General features: G+C 32.7%; 2 protein-coding genes across 7 annotated transcripts; one reads left to right on the top strand and one right to left on the bottom strand.

Annotated features, from left to right (window-relative positions):
- Positions 1-1,725: 1,725 nt before the first annotated feature.
- On the top strand, positions 1,726-6,256 carry LOC140807629 (uncharacterized). Of its 5 annotated transcripts, none has more exons than XM_073164574.1 (10): positions 1,726-1,859; positions 2,518-2,873; positions 3,294-3,452; positions 3,964-4,044; positions 4,628-4,720; positions 4,928-5,020; positions 5,101-5,244; positions 5,341-5,448; positions 5,860-5,911; positions 5,998-6,256. In XM_073164574.1, the coding sequence occupies exons 2-10, from the start codon at positions 2,550-2,552 to the stop codon at positions 6,027-6,029; spliced, it is 1,086 nt and encodes a 361-aa protein (XP_073020675.1). In that variant the 5' UTR covers positions 1,726-1,859; positions 2,518-2,549; the 3' UTR covers positions 6,030-6,256. The 5 variants fall into 5 exon arrangements, with proteins under 5 accessions (XP_073020675.1, XP_073020672.1, XP_073020671.1 ...); XM_073164571.1 differs by having other exon boundaries at positions 2,515-2,873; XM_073164570.1 differs by having other exon boundaries at positions 1,726-1,876; positions 2,515-2,873.
- A 3,076-nt stretch (positions 6,257-9,332) lies between these two features.
- On the bottom strand, positions 9,333-11,316 carry LOC140807311 (protein PLASTID REDOX INSENSITIVE 2, chloroplastic-like). Of its 2 annotated transcripts, XM_073164111.1 has the most exons (4): positions 11,049-11,316; positions 10,856-10,951; positions 9,618-9,805; positions 9,333-9,444 (listed from the first exon to the last, which is right to left on the bottom strand). In XM_073164111.1, the coding sequence occupies exons 1-3, from the start codon at positions 11,280-11,282 to the stop codon at positions 9,620-9,622; spliced, it is 516 nt and encodes a 171-aa protein (XP_073020212.1). In that variant the 5' UTR covers positions 11,283-11,316; the 3' UTR covers positions 9,333-9,444; positions 9,618-9,619. The 2 variants fall into 2 exon arrangements, with proteins under 2 accessions (XP_073020212.1, XP_073020211.1); XM_073164110.1 differs by having other exon boundaries at positions 9,433-9,805.
- Positions 11,317-11,646: the final 330 nt, after the last annotated feature.

The following is an 11,646-nucleotide window of genomic DNA, read 5'->3' as shown; positions in this document are numbered from 1 at the left end:
ACGAACATACACAAACCCACATATATAAATCAAATAATTAAATGATATAACTTTTAAATAAGTAGATTTATTTTTATTATTAATTTTTTTTAAACTATTTCAAATTGAAGGTGTTATCTATCTCAAATAGTTATTGGTTCAAACAAATCAATAAAAGATAATAAGTTATAATTATGTATAACATCTATATAATTATATGGAAAATTACACAAAAATCTATAAATTTTCTGAGTAGGTCTCTTGTGAGACGTTCTCACGAATCTTTATCTGTGAGACGAGTCAACCCTACTGATATTCACAATAAAAAGTAACACTCTTAGCATAAAAAATAATATTTTTTCATGGATGACCCAAATAAGATATACGTCTCACAAAATACGACTAATGAAACCGTCTACACAAGTTTGTGCCATTTTTTATTTTTTTTTGCAATTATGTTTGCAAATCCATAAAAATCTATAATCTAAAAAAATCATGAAATTTATGGATTGGATACAGTACACTAAGCTCGTTGGCACTTATATAATTTTTCTCATAATTAATATAAACCGAAAGTTATTATATGCTTTTGATAAAACAAACACAGTATTCAATTTATTGGTGTTGACATCAAAACAATCACAAATGGAGGACAGTGTTTTATGGAATTTCTCTATACTGTTTTCTAACATTGATAACGACCATCATTAATGACCAACATATTAATTACCAGATAATTCTTAATTAAACAATAGAAAATGAATTTCATTTGAAAGTCTGTTTGATTTTGCAAACTTTTAGGACCCAAATTTGTCAAATCTAATTGTAGATAATAAAGTGAGAGTAGGTCTCTTGTGAGACGGTCTCAAGAATCTTTATATGTGAGACGGGTCAACTCTACTGATATTCACAATAAAAAGTAATACCTTTAGCATAAAAAGTAATATTTTTTCATGGATGACCCAAATAAGAGATCCGTCTCACAAAATACGACTCGTAAGATCGTTTTACACAAGTTTTTATCTTATATCTTACACCCAAGTAAATAAATAAATAAGTTTTTTTTTTTAAAAAAAGGATTAGAAATACTTGACATTATAACCATCACCTTTATTTTTATAAATAATTAAGTTTTTTTAGAAATACTTGACATTATAACCATGACCTTTTTTTTATAAATAATTAAGTTTTCTAATATATATATATATATATATATATATATATATATATATATATATATATATATATATATATATATATATATATATATATATATATATAACGTTGTGTTTGAATGGAATGATATGAAATTCATGTATTTTTGTTGTTTAGAGAACTAACATAATAAATTTCGTATTAACTCATTTTATGTTTATACAATATTTCATATTAAATAAGATGGATTTCAAGTTTATCCAATACCGATGTTATTTGAAATTCATTTTATTTTATATAGCTTATGTATAACTAAATAATTTATTAATTTAATATTTAAATTATTATTTTATTATTAATAATAAAATTATAATCGAAATTTATGTTGAGTGCTATTTAAGATGATAAGTATTAATAATACATTCCATTCTTTCTCGAAAGTTTCGGCAAAGAATGGGTTCCCTAAAAAATTGAGCGCTGGATGACAATTGGGCCTATTTGATATACAGATATGTCTTAAGATTTAATTTCAAAGCCCATTAACAAATATATAACTTTAAGCCAATTCAAGCCCAAATAATCTGACCCATGGGCCCCCTCACACCACCCCTTACCTGGAAGCCTACCCCGTCCCCCACGCCCACCCATCCACCCCGCAGCAAACACTAGATTGGCAAGGGTTTTGCTGTTCATTGGAGCTGCATCGATAATTTACCGGAATTACAGTTTATTCTGCCTCCAAGTATAATTGATCACTCATTTGGGTTCTGTTTTTTACATGTAGACTTTACTTGAAATTTTGTTGATTCTGTGTTTTCTGCTAATTTTTACGCTGTAGTCTCATGCTTGTACTGTTTTCGATAATGGGTTTTTTGATCATTTCGAAGTTATCCGAAAGTTTCTTGCTGGAATGGGATATATGAAAATAATTGTTTGGATTAAAGGAACTGTTGACTTCATGTATTGCAGAAAGTGCCCTTTATGCTTTCTTTCTTTCTTCCCCTCCCCCCCCCCCCCCCCCCCCCCCGCCCCTTTCTCTCTGAATTTGGTGGAGGAGTTACTATAGGAGAAAACTTGTCGATGAAGGTTGGAAATTTGTGGATAAAATGGGTCGAAATAGGTAAAAAGTTTCACTGTTATGGTGGGTATATGCGGAATGGGATTATGTATTGAGAAATTTTAGAATCCTTTAGATACACGAGCTTTTATATACACATGTTTGTATTGTCTGAGATCATACACTAAATGATTGTAAAAACAAGGGAATATTTCCAAGTTCCACTAGAGTGCAGTTCAGCTCAGTTAAAGAACGCAGCCATGTTTTTTATTTGTTTAGTGTATGTATTTTTAAATTGAGTAATAATATTTTGTTTATTTCAGAAGATCTGGGGAGTTGGAGGGAGGGAACATCTGTGATGGTCTGTTTGTTTCGTGCATACTCAACCTTAGCTGGCTGTTTTCTAAAGAAGAGCCCATGTTTCGGATATATTTCTCCATCACGGAAAACAATCTTCCCATATTCCTGTTTTAGAATAAAAAAAGTGGAATTGCTATTGACATCAGTTAGGGTTCAGTCCTATACGACAAAAGAGGCCGGTGAAGGTAGCTCTCGTAAGAGAAAAGTTGATCGTAAACCGCAAATGAAGGACGACAAGGAAGCGTTTTTTGTGGTTCGTAAAGGTGATCTTGTGGGTGTCTACAAAAGCCTAAGTGATTGTCAGGCTCAAGTTGGAACTTCAGTAATCACTTGTTCCCTTTATACATGATGTAAAAACTTCCTTTACTATCCTTTCAGTAGACCATATGATCTTGTGGTGATTCATTTCTCCAATGGTCACTTCCTCCTTCTCATTTGAATCCCTTCCTTTCCCCTTAACGTTATTTCATGATTACGGATGCTACCATATGATAGATTTCATTCTCCCTACTAAATTTCATCGATGGCTAAAACTAGAATGTAAACTTAAAAGCCGGTCATATGTCTTGTTTGTTCAACCATCACTTTTGAATTGGATATTCCAAATGTAACAGAATCTTACAATTAATCTCATATATTTCACCTGTTTCCTTACCAATTCTATGACAAAATTAATATAGTAATATGTAATTTTTGTGAAGTAATAAACGACTAGCCTCTTTTCTTATTATTTTTCTGGCAGATATGTGATCCACCTGTTAGTGTGTACAAAGGCTACTCCATGCCCAAGGACACGGAGAAGTATCTTCTCTCTTGTGGGCTTAAAAATGCTCTTTATTCCATCAGAGCTTCTGATCTTACTCAAGATCTTTTTGGCACCCTCGTGCACTGCCCCCCACAGGTTAGATGAACTGCACATATTTATGATAAATTTTATTTAGATTATCTTATCTAATTACCATCTACTCGCTCATCGACCAAAAGGTGTGAAAATGGCTCTTGCTCATCGACGAAAAGGTGTGAAAATGGCTCTAGCATGTGGTTGAAGGGTGATTATTTCCATTCTGGATCATATTTGGTTTTATGGTCCATATAGTGCTGTCTTGCAATGTTCCTTCTCACAGCTGTAATGGTGCTTGCCATAAGTTGGCCAGCTGTGTAATGGAAAGTTATAATATTCCAGAAATTATAAACAATATCAAGTTGTAAATTGGATCTAATCTGTTTTTGATTCACTTATCTATTTTGTTTAAAATAAGTCATATGCTTCATAATAAGAAATTCAACATTGTGAGACAAGCCAGCAAACTTTTGCATGCCATGCAATCTCGATGTGCATAGCAGAAATAATTTATCTGATTTAGTAACAAAGAATATTTTGTTGAGTTAAAAGAACCTATTTTTCATGGCAGCTTTCTTCTTCAAGAGGTGGCACATCTAGTGAGCCCGCGACAAAGAAGAGGCCACAAGAAGCTTTGTGGTCAGATTATGGGGTGAGATTTGATATTTTCTGATTCAATTTTTGGTCAATGGACCAACTTTATGCAACATAGTTTCTGATATACTACAAAATAATTTATGGTGTACTTAGGTGTGTAAAATATGAAGATTGCCTCCTTGACCTTTACGAACAGTAAATTTCCGTTGATGAGAAAATGAGTAAAAAACTGTGTGATGAAGGGGAGAAAAATTTACGTCAATCCGTTTAATTATGGCGTGCCACTAGTGGATATTTGCAACAAAATCAACTATGGCAAGAGACCTCGTCAATGAAATGGCTCGTAGCACGAAACAATATTGGGAAATTTATTGGCTACATTCTTTTTCCGTTCCTCGTTATCTAGAATGCCAAAATCAAATGACTGAGAATTTGAGTTAGGAGATTGATGTTATAGAAAACATCTTTACATTTATGAAGTTCTGCTATCTTATTTGTGTTTTTTTTATTGACCCTGTGCAATTTGCTCTATTTGTTTTGATGAGTCATCAAAGTCAACATAATGTTTAGTGATCAAGAAGATTGCGTTTGGATTATAAAGTGGGCATATTTTATTTACAGCATATCACATATTTCAGGAGGTTGCCGGATCATCATTGACTACAAATGATGCCTTACAAAAGCATTTCAAGTTAGATTCTAATGGAGGGGACCAGAATCAATCAATTTGTGTGAGTGGCTCTTGATTGTGCTGATTGTTACAAATATCTCTTTTTTACTAGGTAAAAGGTGGACGTAAATGTATTGAAACTATCACTTGCCCCTGAATTGATGATTAAGACTAGATTTATGCAAATCCCCATTTCATGTAATAAATATTTGAAAGTGATTAATTTTATTCCTTTGTTAAGAAAAATGATCTTTGTAATCCCTGACAGCAATCTTGTACTCTTGAATTTGATGGTGCTTCAAAAGGAAATCCTGGCCAAGCCGGGGCTGGAGCTGTACTGCGGTCTGATGATGGAAGTTTGGTAAGCATCATCATTATTTTGAAATATTTGCATCTTTTGCTACTGTCAGACAGTTATATCTGACATTTTTCACATCTTAGATTTGTCGATTGCGTGAAGGCTTAGGTGTAGCGACCAATAATTTTGCAGAATACCGTGCCTTTATATTAGGGTTGAAATATGCACTAGGAAAAGGTTTTACAAGTGTAAGAGTTCGAGGCGATTCCAAACTTGTTTGCATGCAGGTATGTAGGTCCTCTTCCGGTTATATCCATTTTTCGTGATGTTAATTGCTTATACCTTTGTTAATGCTGCAATTGAAACAATGGTTTCTTTAACAGATCCAGGGTCAATGGAAGGTTAAAAACCAAAGCATCTCCGGCTTGTTTGAAGAAGCAAAGAAATTGAAGGATAGGTTTCTTTCCTTCCAGATCATTCATGTTCTGAGGGTAAGTAAGTTAGCCCGTTACCGAAACATTGTACCCATAAAATGTCACTCACAGGGGCGAGTTAGGGCACTCGTCCCCCTTCAACTTAGAAAATTCTGAATATTTTTCTTAGCAATCGTATTTCACTCCCTAAATAATAAGAAATCGCTCCTCGCCTCGATGGTTTTGGTCTGCCCCAGTAACTCAAAGTAATATATGCCTGTCTTGATCAGTTCTTCAGAAAACGTCTCTGTTTTATCTGAAATATTGTCTTTTGCCTCGTAACTTTTTCATGAAAAATTACAACCATCTCTCTTGGTCCCCAAAAATTGCTATTACATGTGCATGGACTAAAATATATGCCAAAATGTCAAACATTCTCTGTAAGGGAAGCTAATCTACATTAACATGCGATCTTTTATCTTCCAAAAGGACTTGAACTCAGAGGCCGATACTCAGGCTAACTTGGCTGTCGAACTTGCTGGTAAGAGTTTCTCTTTTATGAATGCAATCTTTATACAGTTATCATAGTAATATTGTATATGATTAATCTCTATATGCTACTTGCAGAGGGACAAATTCAGGAAGAGATTGATAAGTAGCTAGGAAGAACGAGTATATATATCCTTGCCGGCTTTTCTAGTTTGAAGTTTTAAATTTTATGTTGATTAGATCATACTAACGGATCACCCGACAATACTGCTCATTTGAGTTCCATTTATTGATCATAGAAAAAAAGTGGATTGATTTTGATGGTCGACCAAACTGATGTTCAAGATGAGACTATAAAATATGAGATGGCAAGATGGCCAAATTTGTATGATTTTCATTTTTAATTTTCTTGACGTTGATGCTGAGAATTCAAATGTTTTGTGAAATCTATTATTTTTCGGTAACGTATTTTTATGAATAGAACTTATTGAAATGCTATACGTAGGAATGTAAATCAACCAAACTGTTTGCGAGCTATTCGAAGCTCGGTTCGATAGAAAGCTCGTTTGAGTTCGTTAAGTCAAACTCAAGCTCGATTTCAAGCTCGAAAATTTAATCAAATCAAGCTCAAGCCTAAGGATATTCGACTCGTGAGCTCGTAAACCTGTTTGATAATAGGCTCGCAAATATGTTTGATAATAGGCTCGTGAGTTCGAGCTCAGCTTGTTTTGGTGGCTTGTAAGCTCGAGCTCGACTTGTTTAGGTGGCTCGTAAGTTCGAATTTGACTTATTTTTTGAGTTGACAAATAAAAATAGTAGTACAAATTTGGCTCATTTGTTGAGTTGACAAATAAAAATATGAGTATTAATCTCAATTGAAGGAATTGAACACAAAACATAGTTGAAAAAAATGATGAATTTACACTACTATAGTCACAATTACATTTTTTTATCTTACTTGCATATTATTATACTAAAATTTTCTTTAAAACATAATAAATAACAGAAATACATCAACTTATTCTTTTTTCCTCAAAAAATTTACATCACCAAGTCATATACACGTTGAGTAACTTTACAAATTATTATCCTAAAATATTATACAAAATTGAATATAATGAATTTATATTGATTAAAAAATAAAATTTATTTTGAACACAACGGATGGAGTATTTAAGGAGTGAAATTATTGTAATGCTATTTATATGGTGATATCAGTATATAACGAATATTTGTTACCTGGATGTTGGATATATTATTTTAGGATGTTCAATAATATAATTAGTTTATGTTTTTTTAATTGTTATTTTTGTCGTTTTTGTTATTTATGAATGAATTTTATATTTTTATGTTTGATTTAAAATAAGTTCATAGATATATTTAATTTTTAACAAGCTCAAATCAACATTAAACTCGAGCTCAACTCTATGTTTTACGAGCTCGAAAACGAGCCGAGCTCAAGCCAGGCTTGTTAAACATGATAAACGAGCTATTAATGAATCAAACTCAAGCCCGACTTGATTAACATGATAAACGAGCTTTTAACGAGCCGAGCTCGAGCTTTTTTCGAGCTTAGTACTTTCAATACAAACCAAACTCGAGCCTGATAATAGAAACTTGAATCGAGCTCGAGCCTCAAACAATCTTAAACGAACCAAACTCGAGCATGATACTATTTGGTTTGATTTGAATCGTTTACATCTCTATCTATACGATAGGAGTGCTCTAAATGCAACGTTTAAATATTACTACAATGATCTTATCTATTAGGCCATCTCCAACCCATATCCTCTATTTTTCATCCTCTATCCTCTAAAATAGAGATCTATGATCTCTATTTTTAAAAACCTTCTCCAACCTATATCCTCTAAAAATATTACAAAATATTCCATTTTTTTCGTTTTCAAAAACACAAATATAATTATATAATGTATTATATAACCGAACTTAATTAATTCGATAAACATAATACAATAAAACATGTATTAAACTCAATTTATTAAAATAATATGTTATTAATTTTTGTGGTCATTATCTTATTTATTATTTCTATTTCATGATTATTATAAACAATAGACTTATATTTAAATCATGAAAATAATAAAAAAATTAAAATAAATTAAGTATAAAAATTATTTAACATTAAAATTAATTAAATAATTTGAAAAATAGTAATATAAAATGGATCAAAACAAATACATAAAAATACAAAAGACTATTTTGCAATTGTTATAATGTCATTTCAGTAATTTGGTGGAATCTACATATTAATCTTCAAATGAATAGTGATCCTCCAAAATGGAGGATCACTATTGCAATCTCCAAAATGAAGATTGCATTTGGAGTTGGGTTGGAGCACCAATCCATACTCTATTTTAGAGATTTCCTCTAAAATAGAGATGGGTTGGAGATGTTCTTAGGGAAATCTTAAAAATGTATTTTAAAAATAACCTTCTTTGCATACAATACCCTTTTTCATAGTTTTAAAATTCTAAATTGCCTTTAATTTACATTTTCTCTTTCTCGATTAACACAAAATTTGGGAGTTTTTTAACGGATCAATTTTATGAGATGAATTTTTAATTTGATCTGATTCGTGTAATTTTTTACGTGCAAAGTATTTTTTTGATTGAAAAAGATCATTTTTTGTTAGTAATGTTACGAAGAAATGTTGTGTAATATATTGATGTTAAAAAATATTTGTTTATGTTAAAAATATATTGTGTAATATATTTTGATTGAATGAAAAACATATGAACTGAGTCTACATATCTTGGGGAGAAATTCGTGAGATCATCCGGGAGGTCTACTCAATTATTTTTTTTCCTTCTTGTTTGAAGAACTCACATTTTTTAACTTGTGCATTTGTAATTACAGGGAACTCTGAAGTTAAGCAGAACGAACAACGAAATGAAAATAAAATTGTATTTTCAAGATTACATTTGCACTTTTATTAAAACCATAAAATATCACCTTGAACTAGTCTGTCATTTTAAAAGTTAGGTGTTTGAAAGAATGATAAAATAATGCCATTAGAATCAACGATTGGTTCCTTCACTTTTCCCTTGCACAATTCGCCTTCCACTTCTTAACTAAATTGCATTGAGGCAGAAAAATATCTTATGGCTTTGATTTTCTATTTGAATCTACTAGAAACTGTGCGCGCTTGGGAATCCCAGATTATATAAACCAAGATTTTACGATGATTACAATTTTACGAAAGCGAAAGCCAATGGAAAAGCCATAAATGAAGAAAAAAAAGGGGAAGATAGCTAGTATACTTGAGCACCCTTAACTTCAAAAAAAGAATGAAAGATAGAAAGAAAGAAAGAAATATGTATATCCAAAAAACCAAGAAAAAATTTGAGAGTTATCATCCAAAGTCTTCAATGTTGAATAACTCGCCACTTTGACTGCTTGTAGTTCGTATTAAGTGCAACTCAATCGAAGCTTGAATATACATGACTTAAATATTAGTGATCGATCACCGAGTTAACTGAGATTAAATTGTATTCCATGTTTTTGACTGTGATCTTATTGGCGATTATATCTTGAATTTTTCACCAACTCGCATCCTTTGAACAACTACAAATAAAATTCTAATGTCAATCAAGTATATGCAAAAAAACATTTTAAACACAAACAACTCAACTGACAAGTGAAAGGAACTCTATCTCTCAGAAAAATCCTAGAATGGGCAAGAATTGTGCATCATCATCATCATCATCATCATCGGCATCATACAAACATTCTATTACCTTTAGCCTTTAGTCCACTCTTTCCAATCCTTGTCGACGTGATCTTGAGCCCATTTTACAGCTGCTCGAGCGGCCTGAGGTCCTCCAGGTAAACCTCTCTCATTTAAAGTGTCAGCCATGTCGATAAAAGGAATCACCAAAAGGGTTCCTGGACCACCGTACTCTGTGTGCAGAAAATCACTGAAGATCTGTTCAAAATCTTGGGGTTTAGCAACCTCACACTAGTATGAATATTAAAGAATGAAGATAAAAGCATCATCACATTGAGGAAGAGTCTAAAAAATGCCACTCGTTATCGTCATTAACTAGGCTTGAGCCCAATCCAGATCCAATCGGATATATGGTCTCTCAATCTCCATTAAGTCAAAGCCTTGGATATCTCAATCACTCTTATCGTGCTTAAGAAACTAGTTTTAACAATAAAGCTCACATCATTTTGGAAAACCAAATTCAAACAATGAAACTCGGCATTTGTATGGATAATTGAATATATAAGTTATAATAGAATGTTGAAGATGATTGTCCCAAAATTCGACCTCATTAGAGGTATCACAATCACCAACCTCATACGTAAACACACCTTAAATTAAGGTCGAAGGCAAACGCTGCAAATTGACCATATATATGATATTAAAAGATATCAAGACCGACTTAACGATATAGATGAAATTTTGCACTTGAACCTTTTACGCAAAAGCTGTAGTTCATGAGAGATGGCGTAATAAATCAGTGATGCTAGAATGAAAAGATGGAGACTAGTTGCCGTTCACTTAACCAGAATTTTACTAGCTTTGCCCTTTGATGAGGCTGAAAAAGTGAGTTATTAGGCACGATATAGAAACCGAAAACTCTATAAGTTTCATGTTTCAACAAATACAAATCTTGCTGATCTAAAAAAAGCAACACGGCCTTCCACGTGATTAAACAAGAACCATTAAGATGGTCTCATATACATGACTTATAATTCTCATATTTTCTTTATATTCATTATTGCTTTGATATGTCATAATATAGTTGAGAACCAAATTAATATGAAGCAGCAGCAAAAAATTAACAGATAGCACAGAATGAAACTCCAGCAGGAGACTTGTTTGGCAGTGTCTAAAATTCCAATCCCTTGTACATATTTCAGCGTTTTTCCAAACACCGTGTTCAACATTCAGCCAATAAGGAGAATATCACATAGAAAAGAGAAAAGTCCATGATAACACGGGAAAAATGGGTAGAGAAAGCAATACCTGAGTACAGATTCCAACTACTTCATCCACTGAATCTCCAAACACATCTTTCTTGGACAGCTTCTTAACCAAATGTGTTCTAAACTTCTCAGTCTCCTGAAACCAAAACATACAATACATAAGCAAACTAAAACAGTCATTTTAAGCTCAATTCAATCGAGCTATGGTATGCGAATAAGAAGCAAAGCTATACAGAATCAGCGAATTCTGGGATGGGGTCTGGGAACTTGTACTCCTTTTCGGCCCGGCAAATGAAGTTGTCCCTTCTTTTGACACAAACTAAAGAAGAACGAATATGAAGAAGAGGAGTATTGGGTTTGCTCAGAAAAGAGGGAAATGGAGTTGAGGGAAGAATATTTGAATACAATAATTTTGAAGTAGAAGAATCGTGGAGGATTGGTGTTGCCGTAGATATGGAGGAAGCCATGTCTACCAGATTGCGTCACAGTTTTGGTGATCTACTTTTGTAAAAAGGGCTTAATTTTCTTTGGGACTAAGCCCGTGAATGATTGGACTTTTGGCCCATTAATATTTTCGTGGAAGGAAGTTTATTTATTCTATTAGGGCATCCACAATGGTGGATATAATCCAATCCACGTTATCCAAATATCCGTTCCATCTAAATATTCACCACTGCACAGCATTGAATGGTGTGCCACGACAATATCCGGTTACAAATTTGTAACCGGGTATTGCTATTTTTTTAAAATTTTATTTTTTGAGTCGTGGTGGGTCGAGGTGGGTCGGGTGTCGTGTTTTTTTTTTGCCTATCACGACCCAATCACGACCCA

The sequence above is a fragment of the Primulina eburnea genome, chromosome 12, assembly GCF_022965805.1.
Source record: "Primulina eburnea isolate SZY01 chromosome 12, ASM2296580v1, whole genome shotgun sequence".
NCBI lineage: Eukaryota > Viridiplantae > Streptophyta > Magnoliopsida > Lamiales > Gesneriaceae > Primulina > Primulina eburnea.
This window is presented reverse-complemented; position numbering and strand designations above follow the sequence as displayed.